Raw genomic sequence first — 25,600 nt, 5'->3', positions numbered from 1 at the left:
ATTTTAAAAAAGGCAGGAGACTTCCTAACTCTGCATTTGCTTTGTCATAAAAAGACTATAATAATTGTATTTTTGAACTGTTTAGTATAGGTAGATGAAATATTCTCAATAAAGCTTGCCCTTATCTCAAAGAAGAATGTAGGTTTTCTCTGTGGAAGAGAACATTACCAGAAATTGTGTCTCAGTTCAGCTAAGAAACAAATGACAAAATATCTTTGTTAGGGATCAACAAAGGAGATTAAAAAAAACCTTCTGCATTTAGTTTAACAAAGGACAACTTTTCTCCATATAAGTAGTGTATTATTTTATTAATAAAAGTTGGACTTGGGAAGAATGGAAATGAACTATATATTTTTTTTCCGCCTGAAGTTGCTCATTTTGGGTATGAGATGTGAAACCTTCATTGTAATATTATATATCTTCTTTTTATATTTTCATAGTCTTCTAAAATATAATTAACAAGATGTTGCTAGAGGTCATAAAATAACTGACCACAAATGGAAAACCTATTCTTAAAATTAGAGTTAAATGTTCCAAAAACAAAAGTTAAGTTGCCTATTGTATTTATGCAAAAAGTACACAAAATTGCATATAAAATGGAACAGAATTAAATAAAAAACCCCAACTCTTTTTGTTTTAGTTTCTTGTTTTAAAAATATCTTAATAAAGTGAATATTTTGCAGGCTTCCTCTTGTTTAACAAAAAAGTTCATATTCAACTTTTCCCACTTTTTAACCACTTGAGAAAAATGTCTTATTTTCCTTTTTGTGTTGTGTAATAATTTGCTTTGTCCTTTATATCTGACAACATTTTAGATATCTGATTATTAAATCACTGTGTATTTGTTATGGTAACAAACAATCCACTGTTATTCAGCACATTTAACCCGAGTTGTTAGCTAGCTATTTTGCTTCCCATGTGTTGGAAGGTTCTGCACTCAAGATCCCATACTAATCAAGATCCTTCCAAGGTAGAAGATCAAGCTGAGGGATGTAGCAGCTATTAGATCAAGATGGTGGCCTAGATGAGAGTAATCTCCTGTTACGTTGGTACTGCCTTTGTCCTCCTTACTTATGAGTATCTCCTCTCTTCCTTCTCCTGTCCTTGGGGAAGTTGCAGGTTTCCAGGAGGAAAAGCCACTACGGGTGGCATGTAACTTTGGAAGGAAGGACTGCTGGCCTGCTAACCACCCATTCTTTCTTTTTTTTTTTTTTAAGACCTTTGTTGGATGGATGCTCTCACTGTCAGTGTTTACAGGAGCCCTTAAACATTTTAGATTGACAATCTATCAGGCAACAATAAGCAACCATCCAACCCCCCCAGCTTCAGCAGGGAGCAGTACATTTTGTTTTGTATTGTTCTGGTTTTTTTCTGCTTTTCTGCTCTGGCTCTGAGTGAGCATGCATAATGAAATCTCATTCTTTCTGAGAAAGTGACTCAGAATGGCTTCTTGTAAAACCTCCTTACCATGTAAGATTGGTTAATCGAGTCAGGATCAATTCCTGTGTCAAAACCAACCAGATCAGCTCAGAGTGAAGAAAGTAGTGTGAAAATTTATTACATTTTTAATTTCAACCTAATAGCAAAAAAGTGTTCACATCATGAATTTTTATAGAACAAAAAATTGCACATTATTAAAAATAATTGGCCTGAAAGTCTGATTTGCTGTACAACTGGTGAGATGCACATTTTTAAGGTGCCCTCATCATATTTTAAGGTGCACAGGGGCCCTTGACTTAATCAGTGATCTGGAAAAGTGTGAAAACAGTGAAGTGGCAAAGTTTACAGACAATACAAAACTACTCAATATAGTTAAAGCCAAAGTTGACTATGAAGAGTTACAAAGAGATCTCACAAAACTGGGTGACTGGGCAAGAAAATGGCAGATGAAATTCAGTGTAATGCACATTGGAAGACATAAACCCAACTGTACATACACAATGATGGGATCTAAATTAGCTGTTACTGCTCAAGAAAGAGATCTTGTAGTCATCATGGAAACATCTGCTCAATGAGCAGCAGCGGTCAAAAAAGCTACCAGAATGTTCGGAATCATTAGAAAAGGGATAGATAAGAGGATGGAAAATACCATAATGTCAGTATATAAATCCATGGTATGCCCACACCTTGAATACTGGATGAAGTTCTGGTCACCCCATCTAAAAAAAGATATATTAGAATAGGAAAAAGTACAGAGAAGGGCAGCAAAAATGATTGGGGGTATGGAACAGCTTCTATATGAGGAGAGAGTAAAAAGACTGGGACTGTTCAGCTTAGAAAGAGAGACAACTAAGGGGGGATATGATAGAGGTCTATAAAATCGTGAATGGTGTGGAGAAAGTGAATAAGGAAGTGTTATTTATTCCTTCATGTAACACAAGTTCCAGGGGTCACCCAATGAAACTTCTTTATATAATGCAGAGTCAACCTGTGGAACTCATTGCCAGGAGATGCTGTGAAGACCAAAAGTATACCTGGGTTCAAAAAGGAATTAGATAGGTTCATGGAGGATAGCTTGGCTATTAGCCAAGATGGTCAGGGACACAACTCCATTCTCTGGGTGCCCCTAAAACTCTGACTGCCAGTAGCTGGGACTGGACAGCAGTAGATGGATCACTTGATAATTGCCCTGTTGTATCTAATACCAGGCACTCTCAGAGGACAGGATGCTGGGCTGAATGGACCATAGTTCTGACCCAGTATGGCCATTCTTGTGTTCTTATGTTAGTGCACACCATCTAATATATTCTCGATGTATGTGGTCGTTATATATTCTTGAATGTAGATACCATGTCTAATACAATAGAATATAAAATGTGAAATTGTGAAAACTTAAATGCATTTAGCTTAGGATATGTTGCTATTTCAGAATAGTATTGCAGTGAATGTACATTATCATGAATTTGATAAGTATAACAGCAATGAACTGGAGATAAATCCTACACATTCATGTAGCTGAATTTCCTGTGGTATTAATTTATGAATTATATAATTTGGAAGTGCTGTTTGCAAGCCAATTACTATTAAGCCACAGGATCCTTTGAAGATTACCATACACAATTAAATTTAGAGAACAGCGTATCCATGGGAACAGATATTGCCTTAGAATGAGGGTATGCAAATTATTTTCTGTTGTAAGGGCAAAATTCACCCCTCCTCCACAAAATCCAAGCAAGCAAAATCCAAGAGGAAAGGTATGTGGCTGGTCGGATTGAATTCCACTCCCTGCAACATACATGCAGGCCACAGGGTTTCAATGCAGCCCCTTCTCTAGCTGCTGGAATAACAAGCACAGCTCCTCTGCACAGGAGTACCCATCCATGGGATCTGCATATGTAACTCCTGCATGCCATCCTAACTGGGACCATTGTGGAACCCCCACCCATAGTGTGCAAGTGACCCAGAAGTCTCTCTGCATATCCACTCTGCCCTGTTCTTGTCTGTGCAAGGGCACTGCCCAGCAAATGGTGTAGCAGGCCAGGAGTAGGATGAATTTCACCTAAATGGAATAAAGTTAATTCAATTCCAGATTTTTTACAATCCCACATGTTTATGCTACCATTTACGTATTGACTTTTGGCAACCTACATTTTATTTTAATATTTATTTGCTACATAAAAATTCAGTATTCTGTCTAATGAAAGTATTATTCATGTTCAAATTTTAACCTTGGATTTTTTTTTTTTTTGTATTTTAGGGACACAGGTATTTAGCAGCAAAAATGAATTTAGGATCAGCACACTGAAGTTTCACCTTTCTGAGCCTAATATTTTTATTTGTGGAGGATTCAGCCCAGAAGTTAAAGCCTGGGATATAAGGAATTGTAAGGTAACAGATATCTGATTCATTTCTTGTTCGCCAGATTATTTTAACTTGTCTGATATAGATGTATTCTGAAGGGTGGGGAGTGTGGGTAGCTAATAGGACTTTGCTTTGGAGGGGGAGGGGATAATTGGAAAATAAGAACATGTTTTTGTCACTCATTCTTGCTGTATATTAAAAGGGAACAATAAGTCAGTGTTCGTGCTCTGTCTATAGCAAAAACATATGTTTAAAAAGCATTTCTTTAAACAAGTTTTTTCTTGTTCTGAGAACTATACAGTACAGTGGCTGTGTGAAGGCTGAACTGTCAGAAATTAATGAGTAATGCATTTTCACTAGTAACCATTGGTGGATGGGTAGGAAAAGGCTTCCAACATACCTTGTAATACCTATTAAGTTTTTTAAATTGTTTTGTTTTCTCTTGAGTTGTGAGATTATTTACAAAAATCTATATTCTTGTCAGTATCTTTGATGAAGTTTGTAACACTATTTTCTGTGTCATATTGTCATTCAAGTCTCACCTAGGATTTAGGATGTACCCGAAGTTGACATTTCTGTGCAGCACGAAAGGGATATAGTCCCTTGTGCCCACCTCTAGTGACTCTCCATTTGGAAGTTAAATGATACCTTTTTTACTCTCTTTGCAACACTGTTAGGGGAACTATTTACAGTTAACCTGATTTTTCTTACTTCTATATATATATATAATTTATTTTTAATTAACCACCGTAAATTACTAACGGATCAATAGTTGAGTTTTTCTGTCATTTGAAATTTATATTCTGATGTCTCTGTTGTGGGATTCAGGCAATATTTATGTTTTCACTACCTACCCAACCAATGGGGCTCTTTTAACTCTTCCATACGCGGACTCAAAGTGTGAGACATCATCAAGTGGGGTCAGGAGGTGTTCATGTGCACCTGGACCACTGCTTGTTCTCATTTGAATTCCACCTTACAACCCAAGAGTGCTCAAGAGCATTGCAGTACAGGTATGAGCTTTTCTTTGGAGGCTGAGAATATTCCCTCTGTGATGTTTCTAAGTACAAGTTCTGAAGTCCTTTGGTCACACTTAATGTCTGATCTCCTAACAGGCAGCACATTTTACGGCCCACAGTACAGGATACCGTGAAGTTCACAATAGCTGAATGATGTATTTCTGTGTCATTAGCTGACCATATTTTTTCTTTCCCGAAACTGGAGTTTCATGTTTAGAAGATATTTTAAGTAACGTGGAACAATGAAGAACTAAGGATCGGTAATCTTCATAGACTGATCCCAAGGCAAATCACAATAATTGTGAGAGATTTTGTGCACACCTTTTTTTAGTAGTCTGACTGTAATTAAGAGATAATACTACTCTCCCACCATGTTAACGGGCAGTAATCCAGTTCCCAGAAATGGTTAGTTTATTGTAAAAAGGGAAATTAACTGTTGTAAAGCATTTTAAAAATTGGTGTTCAGGTTTTAGGCTCAGAGGCACACCAGGACAAAGAAACTTGTCTACACCTGCTCCTAACAGGCACCGTTTTCAGATATGATTAACTGCTTTGTTCTCTAAGACATAATTAGATATGTGTGGAAGTTCTTCAGTCAGGAAACCACCCGAATAAGCAATTTGTTAAAAATATCTAATTTTAACTTGGAACATGCAGCAGTTAATCAGTGTTGAAAGTGTAAGGAGTGGCGTGGGTCGGAAATGGATATTGAGCTTCCTGTTGGAATGTTTGTTTTAAAACCTAAGTTTTATGTTTATTGTCATTGATTAAAAAACAGCAATCTGTAGTTACAGTCCTATCCATGCAATAGTTCCAAAGTGGACCATCATAGTTTCTTCTCTTTCCTATTGATTTTAAAATGTAGTGTTTTGAATTAGGGAAGAATGTATGTACTGGGTGATATGTGGATAGTCACAACTGAATGGTGCCATCAGAGACTTTTATCTGCCTGAGCAGTCTGAGAGAGGAAAAATCAGGGACGAGTTCTGTGTTTTGATTGACAATGAATAGGGCTCCGTGTCTGTCATGGAGATCGCGGAAGTCGTGGATTCCGTGACTTTCCGCAACCTCCATGACTTCTGCCGCGGCCAGTGTGGCTGACCCCAGGGCCGCCCAAGCAGCTGGCCCCAGGGACAGCCACACTGGCCGCTGCTGGAGCAGCTCCGCAGCCAGCTGCTTGGGCGGCTCCACAGCCAGCCTCACCGGTGCTGCTGAAGCGGCCCCAGGGACAGCTGCACCGGCTGGTGCTTGGACGGCTTCAGGCAGCTGGCCCCGGGGACCACCTGAGCAGTGGCCGGTGTGGCTGGCTCCAGGGACTTGCCTGAGCAGCGGTCCCAGGGCAGCGGGAGCAACGGCAGATGGGTGGCCCTGGGGGTGGCCGGAGTAGCCACTGCTTGGTGGCTCCCGGCAGCTAGTGCCACTGGCCCCTGCCCCCCTTCCCCCCAGCAGTGTCCCCCCAGAGCAGCGCACCCCCCTGCCTTCCAGCTAGAATTTAATCAGGGATATTTAGTACAAGTCACGGACAGGTCACGGGCTGTCCGTGACCTGTCCATGACTTTTACTAAAGAACCCATGACTAAATTATAGCCTTAGCTATGAGCTTCCACTTGTAGCATAATATCTAATGTCTAATAAATACAAATATAAGTATCATTGTTGCAAAGCCTCCAGTTACTTTTCAAAGTGTCAGTTTGCCATAAAACAATGTGTTGATTAAACATGAATTATTAATATTTAATGCATCCTGCCCCATAACATTTGATATTTCAATACAGATTCCTTTTCACATATATTAGCTTCTTTATTATTCATGTGAGACAGTAACCATACCCTCATTTTCTTTTCTGTCTTGTACTCTTATGATCATATTCAAGATTGGATAAAGTGTCTTGCCCAGTATTTCACTTTTTGTTCTATTATAATATGTTCCATTTACTCTTAAAATAAAATAGGTGGCTGGGACCTCTTCCCACCTAGTTACAATTATGATGCAAAGGTCCTGCAGATATGTATAGTGTTTTAATCTTCATTCATTATAAGATCTTTCCATGGTATTCTTGGTCTTCCAAATTTGCTGCAGCTTTGCCTGTTTTGCCTCAAATTGTATCTTCAAGTGTTTCAAATTGTCATTCAGCTTCAAGGAGCAGCTGATGGCTGTGTGGATGAAGAAATGAATTTTTTTTTTAATGTTTCCTTCATTACATCCCTGATAGCCTTTCCGAGAAGAATTCTTTTGTCAACCTAGCCACTGCCTCTCAGAGAGGTAGTTTTACTACAGCAATAGAAAAACCTCTTCTTTCGCTGTAGTAAGTGTCTACACTACAGCGCTACAGCATTGTAACTGCAGCTACGTCACTGTAGTACTTGTAGTCTAGAATACACATATTATACATTGGAAGCTCAGTTTAAGTGGTCATTCTTCAGAGTGTACTGTTTGTGTTTAATGTGCTGGCTTTTCCATTTGCACATCTTAAACTTATATTTCCAGGGCCAAATAGCCATCATATTTTGAATGTTCTTTACACAACCTGAAATTTATCTGACTCCTGCACCTGGAATTTTGTGTTGAGCTCTGGGAACATATTACAGGAAGAATACTGACACAGTGGAGGGTGTTCAAAGAAGAGCAACTTATGAGGAAAATATTAGCTAAATAGATGTATAATAAATGTGACAAAGGGATTGCTTTTTGTGAGAATAGCTGTAAATATGATTTATTATTAATTAATTGTCCAAGAATTAATATATACCAAAAGAGGAATTTTAAGTCTTAGAAATAGTGATATATAATGGGAGGTTTGTTGCAGTCTTTCACACACTGAAACCTGGAGCAACAGACAGCAAGTTGGAACAAAATGTCTAACTAGAATAATAGAATAGAATAACTAGAAACAAAAATGTCAACTCTATGCTATATCAAAAACCATACGAAACATTGAAGGACAGATTTTGCTGCTCTTGCGTATGCTGAGTAGTGCCTTTCTCTACAAGACATCCTATTGATTTTGAGTGTAGAGTAAGGTACTACTCAACATGAGTAAGGTTGGCAAAATCTGGCCTTTAGTTAATATGTTTTAAAGCCAACATAAAGTGAAAAGCTTCAATGTAAAGCCAACCAGTGTTTCATAGAGAACTTCATGGCTGTAGGCAGCAGCTTGTTAACGGCTTGATTAATAGTAAAGTATACACACACACCCCTCAGAAGTGCACAAGCTAGTTATCTAAGCTCATATAGTGAAGAAAGAACAAAGGGGTACTAATGCATAAGTTAGACATTTAGTATACAGCTATTTCATTCTGCTGGTGTTGAACCAAGCTTTGCCTGTGTAGCACCGATTATTCAAATGACTTTATATTGCTGTATAATGGGCTGATTAAATAAGGTTATAAAACCATCGGCGAGCATATAAAGACTTCACACGGAGACTAGAACATTTCAAAATGAAATTTTTAAAATGAGCTGCCATGTCAGAAGGAACACAGAGCTGTGTTTTGTCAGCCAAGGAGACTACACCACACTGAATGAAAGGGCCCAGTCACGGGGTTCTCTGCTCACTTCTGGTATGCCTCCTTGTGGCTCTGGGGAATTGCTCTGCCTGGTCTGACACCCCTTTCTGTCTCTCTTTCACTGTGAAACCCATCTCACGCTCCAGGAGTGGCAGTGCCTTCTCTTCCTGACTCAGGAGTGGGACACTCCCTCTTCATTGCTTGGCCCTCCAACCAGGTCACTATAGTTTTTCCCTTCCCGGGGTATCAGAGTCTTTCTGTTCAAACTGTCTCAGGCAGTCTTCCAATTCACTGCCTAGATTGTGCCACTTCCCCAGTGGCTAGTAGGGGAACCCATGCCTGCCCATTATTCCAGGTTCCAGCTCAGGACCCTCAAATCAACAGCCTAATCCTCCTTCACGTGTGGCCTATCAGGTTACTTAACCACTTCTAAGGCAGACTAACCCTTTTTGGGCTAGCGTGGGGTGAACATTCTGTCACAGGCCCCACAGGAGCTTTGCAAAGACCTCAGAAGCTGAAGCTGCCAGAACTGAAGGGCCAGAAACCCCCCACCCCCAAACACACAGTAATTCAAAAAGAGTTTAAAATATAAAACCACTAGTCTTCCTGTTTCTTTACTTGGCTATGAAAAGGTGATTCAAGAAGCCACATGCCTCATCTCCTTGCAGGAAGCATACTCGATGTTCAGTGGTCCACCTATTTACACTGACTAAAACTTGATATCATCACTGATCCATTTCACAGGCAGGAAACACCTGGATAGAATAAGGGAATGAGACCTGGATACTTTGGCTCGGCTCCAAGGACCCCTTTTATTTTCAACAGCAGACTTCTCACAGCTGGGTTAAATCTTTTTCTTTTAGGGTCCTGAGGGAACACAGTGATAATATCAGAACAAGACTAGAGCTGTAATACCACTTTCAACTAATACTACTTTCAACTGAGCTGAAGTTTCTACGTATCTCAAGAGACCAGCCATTGTGAACTGTCAGACTGAGTTGAGGAATTTATTTACACACATTGGTTTCACTTGATAAGTAACAACAACTTTTATATGATGTCAGGTAGGAGAATCCCCACCCACCTCCAAGGAAAAGCTACACACTTGTTGTAGAGTCAGGAAGTCACTTCTTAGTCCCAAAAAGTAATTCCTAAACAACACTCCAAGAACTTCCCAGGGCCTAAGTAAGTGTATTTGTTTAAACTTTGTAAGCATTATCAAATAACTGTATTTTGTTTTATGCAGTGTAGTTGTAGCTGTGTCGGTCCGAGGATATTAGAAAGACAAGGTGGGTGAGATAATATCTTTTATTGGACCAACTTCTGTTGGTAAGAGAGACTTGTCTCGCTTACCAACAGAAGTTGGTCCAGTAAAAGATATTTTGCATCTACCTGGTCTCTTTATTTTGTTTTCTGTAATTTTTTCCTTATCTTTAAATTCTAAGAAATTTTTATCTTCCTGTATGGCCATTGTTTATTGTGTGCCTCACAATGTATGCCTATTTGCATACTGAGCCAGATGCTGATTAAGAGATTGCAAAATCTACAAAGGCGTACACAGGGAAAAAAAACAACCAGCAGGGGGGCGCCCTGTTTATTCATAAGGACAATAGCTTGTTCTGATACATCTGGGGTTGCAAACAGACATCCAGGATATTTCACTGAGGAGGCAAGCTGACAGTGTGACTTGTCTCATGAACAGAACATCCCAGCTAAGCTTGGCTGTAAAACACTGGAAGGACTTTGGGTGAGCATTGCTCTATAAGACATGAAAGTATCAAGTTAAGTAAGTTGAGTTTCTAGATTGAGTGTTATGATTTTATTGTATACGTAACCATTTGTTTCCAATAATTCTACTTCTTATCACTTGAATCTCTATAGTTTGTTAAATAAATGTTTAGTTTTTTGCACTATAAACATATCTAAGTGCTGTGTGTCAAGAGGAATGGTGATCTGAGGTGAAACTGGTAAGCTGGGGTGTATTGCCTCTTTTGAAGCAGTGAGTGTCCAGTGGATTGGGGCTGGATGCTCCAGGGAGACGGTCGGAGGGCTCAGGGGTTGGAGTGTGCCTATCACTAGCCTGTAGAGAGAGAGAGAGCGAGGCCTGCGTAGGCTTCTGTTGCCCATGGCCGGAGGAGTTGGGAAGTTGACCCATGGCAGACACAGACAAGGCTTCCTTATGCTAAGGAAAGTGATAGCGAGGTACCTCACAACCCAGGGTACTCCAGGAAGCGTCACAGTGGCACGTTTGTAAGAATTCTGAAGTTCTCTTAAGCAAACTGAAATTCAGTGAATTTGTGAGACGCCTGCTATAGTTAATAAGTCAATTGAATAACTTAACAATTGTGGGATAGCTTGAATTGGCTCCCTAATTACGATGGTGCATCAGTGCACCATCCCAGGGGTCAGAAAGTCAGAGTCCTTTCAGAGCTCCCTGGCTCCATAGGAGGTGGAATAATTTGTTACATTCATTTAAAAGGTGTAGCATATTTCCCCCTAATGCTGCCAACCAACTCTGCTGCCTAGAGTGTGGCCTTGTCCATTAGGGTTGCCAACCCTCCAGGATTGGCCTGGAGTCTCCCAGAATCAGCATCCATCTCCTGGTGACTATTGAAAGCAATCCAGGAGATTTTAATAGGATATTTTAAGAAAATGACATTGTCATGTTAGGAAAAAAAATCTCCCAGAACAGCTTCAGTCAGAGTTGGCAACCCTATTGTCCACACTTGTGGTGGCATGTAAGGTACATGTATCAACACACTGCAATGAAAAGCAGCCTGAATTTACACTGTGGTATGTAGCTATGCATTGCAGTGAAAGGCTCTGGCAGTGTGGGGGGGCAGAGAGGAATAGCTCCAGCAGCAGCAGGGCTGGCTCCAGGCACCAGCCGACCAAGCACGTGCTTGGGGCGGCACCTTGGAGCGGGGCGGCGCTATGATTTTTATTTATTTATTTATTTATTTTGGTTCGGCGGTGGGGCGCTCGGGGGGGCGGGGGCTTGGCGCGTTACTCGGAGGGGGGGGCAGGGGCTTGGCACGGTGCGTCGCTCGGAGGGGGGCGGGGGCTTCGGGCGGCACGGCGCTTGGAGGGGGCGGGGGCTTGCGCGGCGCTCGGGGGGTGGGGCTTCGGGCAGCACGGCGCTTAGAGGGATGGGGGCTTGGCGCGGCGCTCGGGGGGGCAGGGGCTTGGCACGGCGCGTCGCTTGGAGGGTGGGCGGGGGCACAGCGCTTGGAGGGGGCGGGGCTTCGGGTGGCGTGGTGCTTGGAGGGGGCGGGGCTTCGGGCGCCGTGGTGCTGGGGGGGGCGGGGATTTCGGTGGCGCTGGTGGGGGCAGGTTCGGTTGTGTGTCGCTCGCGGGGGGGGGGTACGGTGGGGCGGCGCTCTTCTTTTTTGCCTGGGGCGGCAAAAAAGTTAGAGCCGGCCCTGAGCAGCAGGGAAGCTGTGGGGACACTAAACTGCTAAAAATAGCAGTGTAAATGTGGAAGGCACTGCTTGGGGCGTGTAGAGAGCCATGCAGGGTACATACCTTAAAGGTTATGGCATCCCTTTACTCTACTTGCCTAAGCCATGTTTCACCATCTGTAGTGCTCTTTATACCCGTGCTAGGTGGCGCGTAGTGTCTGTACTCTATATGCTGCCTTAAGTGTACACATAGCCTGTGAATGTGGGTTAGCGCCTTGGCTCTGTCTACTTACATTCCTCTGGGAGTAACTGGGTGGTATCTGGTATACAGTCTTCATGCTCCCACAACTCCAGCCGAAAGGTGGAATCCTTCATCAGTCCTGCTTCCCTGCATGGCCACATAAGCACTAGTCATAATCTCGCCCTGCATTTTGTATAATGTATATATCCTCATGTTCTTACAGTATATAGGAGCATAGCTAGCGTTAATGGGATGAAATTCAGAGGGAATATTTAGGCTGAAATATATAACCAAAAAACTCTTCCTGATAGTGAAATGTTCTAGGCTGTAGAATAGTCTCCCTAGAGAGATGGTGAAAGCAGTAATGTTTGGGACTTTTAAAACTAGACTGAACACAACACTAGAAAATCTATGGAACAATGGGAACAATTCTGTATTCGCACAGGAATGGACGGAATAACAATAGATCTTTTCTTTTCCATTTCTTTAGTCTTTGCTTCTATAAAATAATACATAGTTACACTTTTGAAGCTTAAGTCAAATCATCTATAGCTATATGTGCAAGAGAGAGAGATTATTCATAGCATATGGTTATTACAGTTCTCAGTGTTTGAATCTCATTAAAGGACTGTTAAAAGCTAATAAATTTATAACGTGCAAATGCAGTGCAGTTTCCTTGGAAACATTCTAGTACAATTGCTTTATGATGAACCATATTCATTTTAAGAAGTGTGTAGTTAGGAACCTGTATAAACTGGTGGTGATGTTTGTACTTACTTTTATTTATGTGATACTTTGGGGGGGAAAAAACAAACATGATTCCTCTTTCAGTGATATAAATCCTTATTGATTCTGTGGGTAAGATAGTCAAAGGAAGATGGAGCAGGGGCATTTGCTAATCCATAATAGTATTTGTGTATAAGTGTCTTAATGTACACAGTGATCCTTTCTGCATATGAAAATACATGTCTGTATTGGGTACAAAAGGTGTATGCACAGCACTGAACTGTTTACTAGGAATAGGGAGGGCAAATATGGTGGAGTAGCTTGCGGGATCAGAATCTTAGGGCTTGTCTACATATGGAGTTATTCAATAGCTGTTCCTGAATAACTCCTTGTGTAGACAAGCCCTTAGTTATTAACACCTTAAGATATAACTTGTAAAAATGCATAATGAAATGTTGCTTAATGGGTCCTCCAAAGGTTACAGCATTCTGTAATGCATCAAACAGGGAAATATATTCTTTCTCCACCAGTTTCATTATTCTTTCCAAAGAAAATGCTTAAAAAATGCCATTTCAGGATCTTTCTAATGTCTCAATCAACTTGAAGTTTGTCAATTTTTTCTTTGTCTCTGTAACCTACAAACATTTCACTGTGAATGTCAGATTAAGCATTCAACATTTTATCAATATCTGCACATTTTTTAACATGCCTCAGTAGTCAAGGTTTTGTCTTTCAAAACAGAAGAAAATTAAGAACAGCAGCAAGGAGTGACTGATCAGAACAGAAAAGAGAAAATAATGTATCTTCAATGGCATACAGGAAAACCCATCCTGGGTTTATGGTACAGTATTTTAACCCAAAGGAACATATTTTTGTGGAAGATAAAGCTATAGAGTTTCTGACCTTTCTGTCCATGACATTACCATCTGTTTCAGTAATTAAAATTGCCATTAAAATTAGTTAGATTGAGAACAGGAACATAAATGGATTTCTCATTTGTTCATTTGCTCTTATAAAGTGCTCCATTCTGGTCTTAAATGTGATGAAAGGTTAATAAGGCAAATAGGATTTTGCAGTCACAACAAAACATAGGAAAATTTAATGTTGATATAGCATATGATTGAAATGAAACATTTCACATTATGAGAATATATCATTTAAAATGTGCGGAGGTAGCATTTCATTTATACTTAATCATTTGACACAAACTCGCACATACTGTGCAAATTAACTTTCTTTTATGCTGAAATGCAGTTTCTTGTTTGTATGAGTGTAGCATCTAGAAGTCTCAACTGAGATTAGTGCCACATTGTGCTGGGCACTATACATACACTTAGTAAAAGACAGTCATTGCCCCAAACTGCTTACAGTCTTAATGGACAAAACAAAGAGTTGAAAAAACTAATTTCCCTTTTTACAAGAGGGGGACTGAGGAACAGAGAGATTAATCATTAAGTGACTCATCCAAGGCCACACAAGGAGGCTGTGGTAGTGCTAGGATTTGAACCCAGATCTCTCGTAAGAACAATGACTTAACCACAGAACCATTCTTCTTCCTCATCGCTTCCATAAATCCTGAGTAATGGGACTTTATGAATGTGAAATGCACATATCCTGTGGGGTGGCCACTCTGGGGCCAAGGTGTGGGGCATGCAGTTCACTTTACTTGAGGCTTGGGCTTTTAAAAAATCAAATATCACTATATATCATACACTGCATATACTTCATACAAAGAAATCCTATGGACCATCAATACAAAAATAAGTCTCTTAAATTCAGCCTTACTAAATACTATTCATATCACCAATATCATTAGAATCTATTTGAAACTGCTTTCATTTGCTTAAATTACTCTTCTTGAAGAATGCCTGCAGCCCTGAACTCTGCCTTAGTAAAGGAGTTTCATCATTATGTTGAATTTTGTTGACGTCAGAAGCCATTATGAGTATCTTTGAAAGCAGGTCTCTTTTGTCCGGATATGTTGAGACTGTGCTAGTGGACTGTACATTTTCAAAAGCTTGTGTATAATAAACCTGCAAATGGAAAAGCAGCAAAAGCCTTCATTAACAAATGACAGATAGCAGGATAGGCTAACTGACATTTTGCCTAAACTGGCATCCTTGAGCATGTCATAAATTAATGGTCTAAATTAGAACAAAAGTTTAATTATGAGTTCTCATCATAGCAATGATATTGCAGTTATTTACTTTTGCAAAAGATCTTTGCAAAGTGAAATTGAAAAGTATATATATCTTGATCCCAATTACAAACCAAAATATTACTTCATTGGTTCTAGGGATTGAACTACACTTCTTAAAGTAAAAAAGCAGCTTTTTATTACATTTTTTGGATTTGTAGTCTAGATTATAAAAAAATTACATGCATATTTTGTATATTACTATATCCTATGTTACATAATTTCACTTTTTGACTTGATATTTTTTAATCTGGGTGAAGAGGGTAATGTCCTTTCTCTGTGTTAGTAAGCGAAATTGTTTTGATGTGAGGCACTAACGTGTTGCTCAGTGAGATGTAAATCCAGATTGCCTCCCCCTTTTCTGGCCACTATTGTTCAATCCATTTAAGATGGTTGAATCTGGCCCTGACTGGCCAACCAAGAATTCCCCTGCCATAGAAAAGCTCCCAGCTGATGTAAAGCAATGTAGCCTGCTCTTATGCCAACTAATCCCTGTCTCGAGTGTATGGCATGTGGGGGGAGTTTACAGGAGTGGGATAGAGTTAATGGGGAATGGATTTTGCTAGTGCATGGCATTTGTTCCCAAAGATGCGCGAGTGTGATTTTCCAGAACAGTGTGGAGAGGAGGGGGAAATCTGGTCTGTTTGCAGCAGTAGCGTGGCAAGTGTGGGGAAAGGGAGCTGAAACACAGACAACTTTAGCAGGGCACAGTTAAGGATGTGGTACATGGTTTATGGTGATTGTTTTAGTGGTGAGGTGTGTGTCTCTGGGAAGAGAGAGGGTATGTATTGTTAGATACCTTAATTTTCATCTCTTTCCTTTCGTAGCTTTCCATTATGTATGTTATATATAGATCAATCATAGCTGATACACAATGTAGTGCTTTTGTGGATTATTTTATATAGAATAGAAATTAAAAGATAAAGGGGTTAAACAGAAAATGTGAGTACACTTAAGAATAAATTGACAGACAAAAGCAACATGGCAGTTGCTCTATTTCTTTCTGAAGCAGATACCCAAGAAGATTACAGTGCTGGAGAAGAAGTTAGCTCTGTAGCAAGAGATTTGATTTCACAAATCCAGTTTGAAGAGCCATGTAAAACAGGAGATATCAAACTGCATTTGTCATTAAGCAACACAGAAATGCATCTATTTTTAACATTCACCAGTGAACATGTAAAAACTGATTAACAATTAATTAATAGGGGTATAAACTGATTTTTGCCTAGATTTCCAAATATGTCCATTTTAATTATTTCCCCACTTTTTGACCTTTCTCATCATTAAAGTGATGCTATCTCACTGTATGAGTCCCAAAATGTATGTAAAGAAAATTCCATGTGGCACCCCTGGAGCATGCCGTACCTATGTTCTGTGTAAATATGTATATATGTACATTACTAAGGGTTCAAACAAACATCATGTTGCTGAGGACCCAAATAATGTATTTGAGTTTAAGCCTAAAACACTTTTAAAAATATAGAAAACTACCTCTTTGGATTGCTATTAAAGATTTTCATTCATTGTCCCCTTCTCTACTGAGTTAGCCTTTGTCCCTGTGCAGCCTCTCTCCATGTCTCTGTTTTGTGCATCTCCATCCTCTGATCTTTCCAACTGTCATGGTTAGAATTTGACTCCTTTTTAATGATTCCTGTTGCTAGGTAACCATCTCTTCCATTTCCTGTTCTATCTGGATGTTAGAGCGCCCCTTTTGCATTAATAGCCACTTGATTTTTTTTGTTACATGATTTTCCTTTAGTTTAAATCATTCTCAGTTTTGCTGCAAGCCCTTGAGATTCCTTATATTTTATCATTTCTCATTCAAAAGACAGCTATAGTATATAGGAGTTCTGAATTTTTTTTTTTTGCTCCTAACGGTTTACCTTCCTTTGTAACACTGTACAGAGTTATCCATGCATGGTTTTCCCAGAATTATAAAGCAAAGGCTATATATACAATTATCACTTTGGGCTTTAAAAAGTCTAATTGCTTTTTCTATTGTGCAAGATTTCTAGGAATTTAAGTATGAAGGGAACACATTTACTTTTTTGCCATCTAAAAAGGCAAGCGGATTGCTGAAAATTATGTAAATTTTGCAGACTTCAGGCTTACATCTGGTTGATTTTATTACAATGTGTGGGCACTACCTGCATGAGCAAGGGTCTACAACTGAGTGCAAGCATTACATTTCCAAACTGATGAGACAGGCAAAGCATGTGAAAAATTGGAGTAACTGCTCACATATCTGTATGTAATGAGATGACAAGTATCCAGGCAGTCTCATAGTTTTTCAGGTGGAGGCAGTTTTATTCTATGTATACTTGATTTTCACTAGTTTGTTTAAAATGTGGTCAGAGATGGTTTAGTTGGAGGACTTGATTGATACTCATCACATTATTTTCTAACATTTTTAAATCCTTGTTTTTAGATGTTCAATATCAAAGGAAACCGAGCATGTGTGTTGGTTGACCTACACCATCTGGGAGCAATACAGGGGCTAATCAGTTGAGTCATAGAATCATAGAATATCAGGGTTGGAAGGGACCTCAGGAGGTCATCTAGTCCAACCCCCTGCTCAAAGCAGGACCAATTCCCCACTAAATCATCCCAGCCAAGGCTTTGTCAAGCCTGACCTTAAAAACCTCTAAGGAAGGAGATTCCACCACCTCCCTAGGTAACCCATTCCAGTGCTTCACCACCCTCCTAATGAAAAAGTTTTTCCTAATATCCAACCTAAACCTCTCCCACTGCAACTTGAGACCATTACTCCTTGTTCTGTCATCAGGTATCACTGAGAACAGTCTAGATCCATCCTCTTTGGAACCCCCTTTCAGGTAGTTGAAAGCAGCTATCAAATCCCCCCTAATTCTTCTCTTCTGCAGACTAAACAATCCCAGTTCCCTCAGCCTCTCCTCATAAATCATGTGCTCCAGCCCCCTAATCATTTTTGTTGCCCTCCGCTGGACTCTTTCCAATTTTTCCACATCCTTCTTGTAGTGTGGGGCCCAAAACTGGACACAGTACCCCAGATGAGGCCTCACCAATGTCGAATAAAGGGGAATGATCACATCCCTCGATCTGCTGGCAGTGCCCCTACTTATACAGCCCAAAATGCCATGAGCCTTCTTGGCAACAAGGGCACACTGTTGACTCATATCCAGCTTCTCGTCCACTGTAACCCCTAGGTCCTTTTCTGCAGAACTGCTTCCTAGCCATTCGGTCCCTAGTCTGTAACAGTGAATGGGATTCTTCCGTCCTAAGTGCAGGACTCTGCTCTTGTCCTTGTTGAGTCACTGCTGTCATTCTAAATTTTCAATTGGGGCATCATTCTCTGAGCAGCCAGGGCAGTACTTTCGCTGTCTATTATTACAAAAATATTCAAAGTTAAGATGATGATAAGGATCTTACTCAAAATCTGGATTTCATTGCTTAAGGGTATGTCTACACCCAGCCGCTAGTTTGGCGGCTGGGAATCGAAGTTCTGGGTTTGACTTATCGCGTCTTGTCTGGACGCGATAAGTCGAACCAGGAAGTGATCGCCGTCGACTGCGGTACTCCAGCTAGACGAGAGGAGTACCGCGGCGTCGACGGGGGAGCCTGCCTGCTGCGTGTGGACCGAGGTAAGTTCGAACTAAGGTACTTCGAACTTCAGCTACGTTATTCACGTAGCTGAAGTTGCGTACCTTAGTTCGAATTGGGGGGGTAAGTGTAGACCAAGCCTTAGTTCTTTTATGTCTAACTGTATCCTTAACTCAGAGGTTTAGTGGGATTACTTAAGAATGAAATAAGATACTTCCTTTGTTTTGAGACCCATTCCATCCTTCATTCTGAATTTCTCTGGTTTTATGAGTCAGCCCCTTAATATTATTCTATAGTAGTTTTTGAAATTGTTTTTAATAAGCCATAAATATGGTTAATGGGTCGTAGCAGATTTTCACAGCTGATAGGATTGGAAGGCGCCTCCCTGGGCCATCTAGTCCAACTCCTAGTATTAGCACGAAGGGTTCTACATTATGTTTTTCAGTTTTTAAATTATACATTTACATTTATATTGTTCATTTCAATCAGCCAACCAGTTCAAGAGTGAACGTGGGAAATTTGGGGCAAAGACACAGGGGCAAAGCCTTGTGAACAGTACCACATATCTTTAAGGTCAAGAAAGAGCAGACCTAGACCTCAATGAAAGAGCCACCCACAGTGTTCAATTTAGCCCCAGAAGGAGAAGGGGTTGAGGAGACCCTGCCTGGATTCAAACTTGTGGTCCCATAGAGTCCAACTGTTTCACACTCGATGGCTAATTCCATATACCACCTCTCTTGCTTTTCATACCAGAGCATTGTAATGGTATGAAAAAGCGAGAGAGAGGTGTCATATAGGAGTAGTGCATTGTAATGGAGTTTTTTGTAGGTTTCTGACTCTACAAACCTTCCCTGCAGCTGGAGACAGGTTTTTAGATACCTTTACTGTGCTTCTCATTTCTGCTGGAGCACCTCTAATGAGTTTGCCTTAACGACCTCATAGGCGAAGTATCCCACTGATTGTCATTACTGTCAGAAATTGTTTCCAGATAGCCAAGCCACGCTGACAAATTTGAAGATTAACAAAATTATGCAATAACTAACTATTGGGCTTCTTTGATATAGATTTTGTCTTGGAGTGAGAAAAAACAATCTTTCTGTAAATGGAAAATCAATTCCATATCCCACAGATGCATAGCATGGCTCTTGATATATTTCTTTCCTCACAGAACATAATCAGTGTTGTAATTATTTTTTTTAAGATATACTTTACTTTTCAGTTCAGTTGCTGCAGTTCTGAAAGATACAGGTATTTCCTTTATTGCTATGAAGTAAGTAGTCTTCACGCTGCTGTGCTATTGGATTGAGGACCTTTGGGTGAAAGTCTTACTCCAAAGCAATGGGACTATTCGTCTAGAGCCTACCACATACCTTTCAGGAAGGAGCAAGGAATAATAGCATGAGACTAGTGGAGGTTAAAGGCTTAGGGTAAATCTTCAATGCACTGCCCTCAGAGTTGCACATAAAATTCCCAAGAGCAATTTAAAAGGTATCCCTTTGTTCCTCATAAATCCATTTTCATTTAAATTAGGTCTCTCATGCACCATATCCAGGAACTCTGGAAATAATAATGTTGTACTGGATTTTTTAAATCGTTTTTCTGTGGGTTTCAGTACAAAATAGTGCTCTGATCACACAATCCATGATGTTTCCTTGTGTAGAAATTCATTACACTCTCGTAGCAGCAGCAGCCTTTGGGCACATGTAACATATTTAAAACAGTTTAGCTACATATATACACAGTATTATTGGTGTGAGGTAGACACCAGTATATGTCCCACCAATGGATTGCGAATAATTCCTGTTTTAATACTGTGGATCAAATCGTGGGCCTATGTCAAGAAGCACTAAAGGTCATGGGAGCTGTTCACTTCCATGTATGCTGGCTCTGCACTGGACTGACTGACCTTCACAACAGTTGGTCCTAGGGAATCAAAAGGGAGAAGGGTGGAAGTAGGGGTCCCAGAGTATTTTTACCCCAATGGGTTATTTCCTTCTCTTAACAGCTGTCAGCCTCACTGCCTCCATAGGACTCATCAGTCTCCACAGAAATCACTTATTTGGGGAGCAGTTAAACCTGTTCCTTGGAAGGCGCTGTTTCCTTCTATGCCAGCTGCGAACTCCCTGACCACCATATATGGCAGTTGGTAGGTGGAGTCACAGACGCTGCTTCTCGGAAGAGGGAGTGGTTGGGCCAGCTTTGAGAGGTTCTTGGCCCTCTGGACTTGTGTTGGATTCCACAGCTCCAGCTCCTGAATACTCTTTGATGCAGTAGCTAATGATATGGAATTTAACATTAATTTAGAAGTGGTGCATAAAGTGGTGCTAACAAGTGTTCCTGTATCCTTGTTGCCATGACAAAGAGGCTAATTTCTTAAGGTGTTGGATAGAAGTTTATAAGAAGAAAATAGTGAAGTAATACTTCCTTTTATATATTGTTTAATTTCCCGTTGTGTGTTATTAAATAAATATTGTGTGACGTTATAACAATGCTTCTTCTATAAAATAGATGTAATACTGCCTCATTTAAAAATACCAGTGTGCTACTCTATTATCATTTATCTATATTAAAAAATATGCTTTACGTGGCTTTAATGCAATGGTGCCCAAACTTTTCCTGTCCTGCCCCCCCCACTACCAGTAATGGAATCTGTCCATGCTTCCCCTCCATTATTGCACAGACAAGGCTTCCTCAACAGAGGTGCTTATGCTGAAGGCGGAGCTGGGGGCAGAATTGGGGATGGGGTGGAGGTGGGGCTACAGGTGGAGCTGGCCTGGGGGTGGAGAGGGAATGAGGGCAGAGCTGAGCTGGTGGTGGAGCAGGGGACGGAGTGGAGTTATGGCTGGGGGCAGAGTGGGGCTGGGTGGTGCTCCCACCCTGCCCCTCATGGGGGGCTGGCCCAGGCCCCACTGTGTACCCCCCCAAACATTCCTCAGTGGCATGCCCTACAGTTTGGGGACCACTGTTTTAATGAAATACATGAGTTTGTTATGATGATACACTTGTCACCACTTCAAATGACCTCATTTACATTGTGAAATATAATCTATCCCAACATAATGGGTGTTCTTATTTCATAGGTGATAAAAGTCTACAAAGCAGCAGTACAACAGACCTTGGATGTCCTCTTCCTTCCTGAAGGAAAAGAATTTCTTACAAGCACGGATGCAGTAAGCCGGGACTCAGCTGACCGTACGATCATTGCATGGGATTTCCACAGTGCTGCGAAAATTTCCAATCAGATTTTTCATGTAGGGTTAACACTTATTATTATTTGAATGCTGATTTAGTATATTAAATTGTGAGCAGAGTAAAAAGCTTTTGATTTTTCCTAAACTGCTGTGAGTTATTGATCAATTTTGCTGGAAGTAGGGATGAGTGCAGCTTATATTAAATCACAGTTCTTCTGTATGATTTGAAGTAAGCCATTATAATGTTACTGTGATGTGTAAAATGCTACTTACTAAAAAGCAAGAGCTGTTTTTCTATTTTAGCAGCCCTTACTTATTCTCTGTAACTATAATTGTGAAGTGACCTAGAGAATTGTGAGTGCCCTCCTTGGAAAAGTATTTCCGTTTCACTGCCTATTCACTGACATTTGAGCTAGATTTAGGCAGGTACACAGGTTGAAATGTCAGTGTGTCCTGCCAACTGTGTACCAAAGTATTTGTTATGGTATCACGTTTCCCTCTCCAGTACCTTTCCCAGGACAGCAGAAGTGATGTATTTGGGGTGATCACAGGTGAAGGATTTTATCAATGAAATGTTTGAGCAATAGCATGGTATATGCATGTAAATACATAGCAAAGGATAATAGCAGAGGCAAAATGGTGCTGGCAAAAAAATTACTTTAGCAAACACAGGTGCAATATTCCTTGCAATATGTAGCAGTCCAACCAACTAATTCATTTACATGCTGAATTGTCAAGAAAGGCTGGCAGCTTCACAGGACACTTAGTGAGTTAGTCCTTGCTCCCTTAGGCTCCTTTGAAAATCCCAGCCTAATCGCTCATGTAAGTTAAAGCATGCATGAGTGAATTGGGTTCAGGTAGTTCTACTTTTTTACTGGAAAGAACTGTACTGGCAACAAGATGGAGTGGATGATCTAGTAAGACACTTCTATCTCTAACTTCCACAATTATGTCTTTGTTCAATTTTGGAGCAGCACACGTCCTGGGTATGCAGTTTGACAGCATGTTAGTCATTTGCTCTGGAAAGAAAACGCTTCAGTGAATAAACAAACTGCAAAGCAGTCATATTCAGTGTACTGAGCAGTTTAAACAAGACAATTCTTTTGGAAATAGAGCATCACTGAATGGGGCAGTTACTTCATTCTTTAATATGTCACTAACAAAAAATTGATAGTGATTTTGGGAAATAAGTACTCTTAGTTTTGTAATATTCAATTTCTAACCTTTAAGATGGGAGTGTCTGGACTTTACTACTATGCTAGAATGCAGATGAGAAACCCATCATCTCACTACTCATGAATACACATTAAATAGCCCAAACTATGTATTTTTAATTTACTGTCTTCTGCAAAATAGCGGAACCCTTTTCGATCAAACTTTCCCCCAAAATTTGACTGGAAACAGGGGGTTCTCATTTTTCACTCCTACATCTTTTCTGCCTGTTCTAGCCTGTTTTACTATCATTTCCCAAGATTGTTTAAGTTTTTCTCCCTGTGCCTTTCTTTTGTGTTTCCTCTCTCTAATACTCTTTACTTAACTGAGGGTTTGTCTATGTGGCGATTTAGTGTGTGGTAAACCAGGTTTAAATCGATAGTGCACCTGGTTGCCATACACTAACTGCTTGTGTGGATCCTGCTACTGCGCACTGAAAGTCCCATAGTGCAGAACTGCGGAACTTTTAGTGTGTAGTAGGAGGGTCCACATGGCCAGTTGGTGTGCAGCAATCACTGTAGATTGACACCCTGGCTTGTCATGCACTAAATCTCCATGAAGACAAGCCCTCAACCCCCCAGTCTTTTTTCTGTTGTCCCACTTCTACTTGCTAGTAATGCCTCATCATTTTTCATTCATAAATTTACCTTTAAGCTTTTATTTATCTTGTTGCTGTCCAACATTTGAAAGAGCATAGCATTCCTTTTGCCCAACGCAATAATCTCAGATGTTTTTACTGCGCATAAACTGTGATTTATATTGAAACATAAAGTTGTACATTAGAACTAGAGATGAGCTAAAACCGGAACCTCTATTCCAATTGCCCTCCCCCTTAGAATTTCAGGGATGGGAAGTTTGTATTTGAATCCCTGGATCTAAACCTGCCCATGTGACTTTGGGTTTCTTCTGAAATTGGAGGAAGCCCTTTTTCTCACTTTGCTTTGGATTTGGCTCATGAAGTTACCATCATTCACAATTCTAAACACTGGCCTAAGGCTATTGTGGATCCAAAAGTATCCATCTCTTCCTGCAGCTGAACATTTTGAACTGAAAATAGTCATGTTGAAAAGTGACATCATTTGTGACTTCTGACCTTACTAGGATTAGAAAGATCAGTTGTAATTAACAAACTGTTTTCTTCATGATACAAATAGCAGTAAAGAGGTATTTCGTACTAGGGGGTAAATCCTGTCCCTGCCTCTGTAACCAGAGAAGATTCTCTGGCAGCAGAACTGTGAGGGTAGCCAGGGTTTAGGGAGTTAAACAGGGACTATGGAAGGGGATGGGGAGTAGGACTAGAGGACCCATTGCTACATGGAACCTTTAGTCTTCCTAGGGCCCCAGAAGCTGTTTGAGTGCTTTTGGGCTGAAACTGCCTTTTTAAAGGGGTGAAAGGGAATATTCCTTCCCTATGCATTTGCCCAGCTCCTGCTCAGCCCAGCTAATTAGGGTAGATACCAGATTTAATATTTGCCCCATGTGAACTTTCAGGAGAGTGTGTTAAGCAAATTGGGCATGGATTTCTTTTAAATTTCTTCAGGGTTACATATTTAAAATACGTCAGTTCTCACCCATCTTCTAATCATTCAGATATGTTAGATCTACAACAGACTGCCTGATTAATTTGAACAAGTCTGTATTTCAGGCAACAAAAATATAGGAATGTCAATCTTCTCAACTATTTTTTAGGAGCGTTATACCTGTCCGAGTCTGACTCTGCACCCTAGAGAACCTGCATTTGTTGCTCAAACAAATGGAAACTACATGGCATTGTTTTCTACCCAACGACCATACAGAATCAACAAAAAGAAAAGATATGAAGGGCATAAGGTATTATTCTTCACAAGAAACTTAAAGTATTCAGGACTATAAGTAATATAACCAATTTCTGTTCCCTTAACATGTCTGCTGATACTATTGATTTATAAACTAGGGTAGATATTAATTGACTTGCTTCTTTTCCTGTCTGGTTTCCTGTAATGTAGTTAGTTTAGAACGATACCCATTATGAAGACAACGGAGATTAAAATAATGGAAGATTTTGTGAATTGTTAATAGCATCACCAATTATTGATTGACTAGTGCTAACAATTTAAAGTCGTAATAAGTCTGTCTTAATAAACACCTGGGGAAATAATTAGAGCATATTGTGCAAAAGAGATATTTTTAGTACATTAATGCATTTTCAGGAGGTTACATTAAATTTCCCTACTTAGCATATTGATTTACTCTTATTCTTGACTCTTTACAGGTGGAAGGATTTGCAGTGGGCTGTGAATTTTCTCCAGATGGAACACTTCTAGTGACAGGAAGTTCAGAGGGCAAAATATTTTTCTATAACTATCATACTGCTAGAATCATTCACACTTTGTCTGCACATAACCAGGCTTGTGTGAGTGCAACTTTTCATCCAGTCCTTCCGTCACTTCTTGCAACGTGTGACTGGGCTGGAGATATCAAGATCTGGCAATAAGAAGACAGGGTTCCCTTTCAGAGTGAATCCAGCTAGTCCACATTGAAGACACGGGTGCTGGTGTTTCATCATAAATAAACCAGTGTATGTAATTTGAATTTTTCTTATGAATATGAGGGAGTCTGTTGTCATTTTGTATATTCCATCCAAGCCTTCTAAGAGTAGGATTTTCAGAAGTCCTTAGAGCTGGTCTAAGTCTGGAAGTCAATGAGAGTTAGGCTAACACTGAGTGTTTTTGAAAATATCATCTAAG

At 40.2% G+C, this 25,600-nt stretch overlaps 1 protein-coding gene across 1 annotated transcript in view; it reads left to right on the top strand.

Moving 5' to 3' along the window:
- The window catches only part of WDR25 (WD repeat domain 25), a 124,140-nt gene extending 98,758 nt beyond the window's left edge, over nt 1–25,382 (top strand). The window contains exons 4-7 of the mRNA XM_065403740.1: nt 3,698–3,828; nt 21,552–21,722; nt 24,564–24,704; nt 25,126–25,382. Of these exons, the coding sequence (XP_065259812.1) occupies nt 3,698–3,828; nt 21,552–21,722; nt 24,564–24,704; nt 25,126–25,347 (665 nt within the window). The 3' untranslated portion in view covers nt 25,348–25,382. The remainder of the gene's footprint in view (nt 1–3,697; nt 3,829–21,551; nt 21,723–24,563; nt 24,705–25,125) is intronic.
- Nucleotides 25,383–25,600: the final 218 nt, after the last annotated feature.

This window comes from Emys orbicularis, chromosome 4 (genome assembly GCF_028017835.1).
Source record: "Emys orbicularis isolate rEmyOrb1 chromosome 4, rEmyOrb1.hap1, whole genome shotgun sequence".
Classification (NCBI taxonomy): Eukaryota; Metazoa; Chordata; order Testudines; family Emydidae; genus Emys; species Emys orbicularis.
The sequence above is the reverse complement of the archived record's forward strand: the minus strand, read 5'-3'. Positions and strand labels throughout refer to the sequence as shown.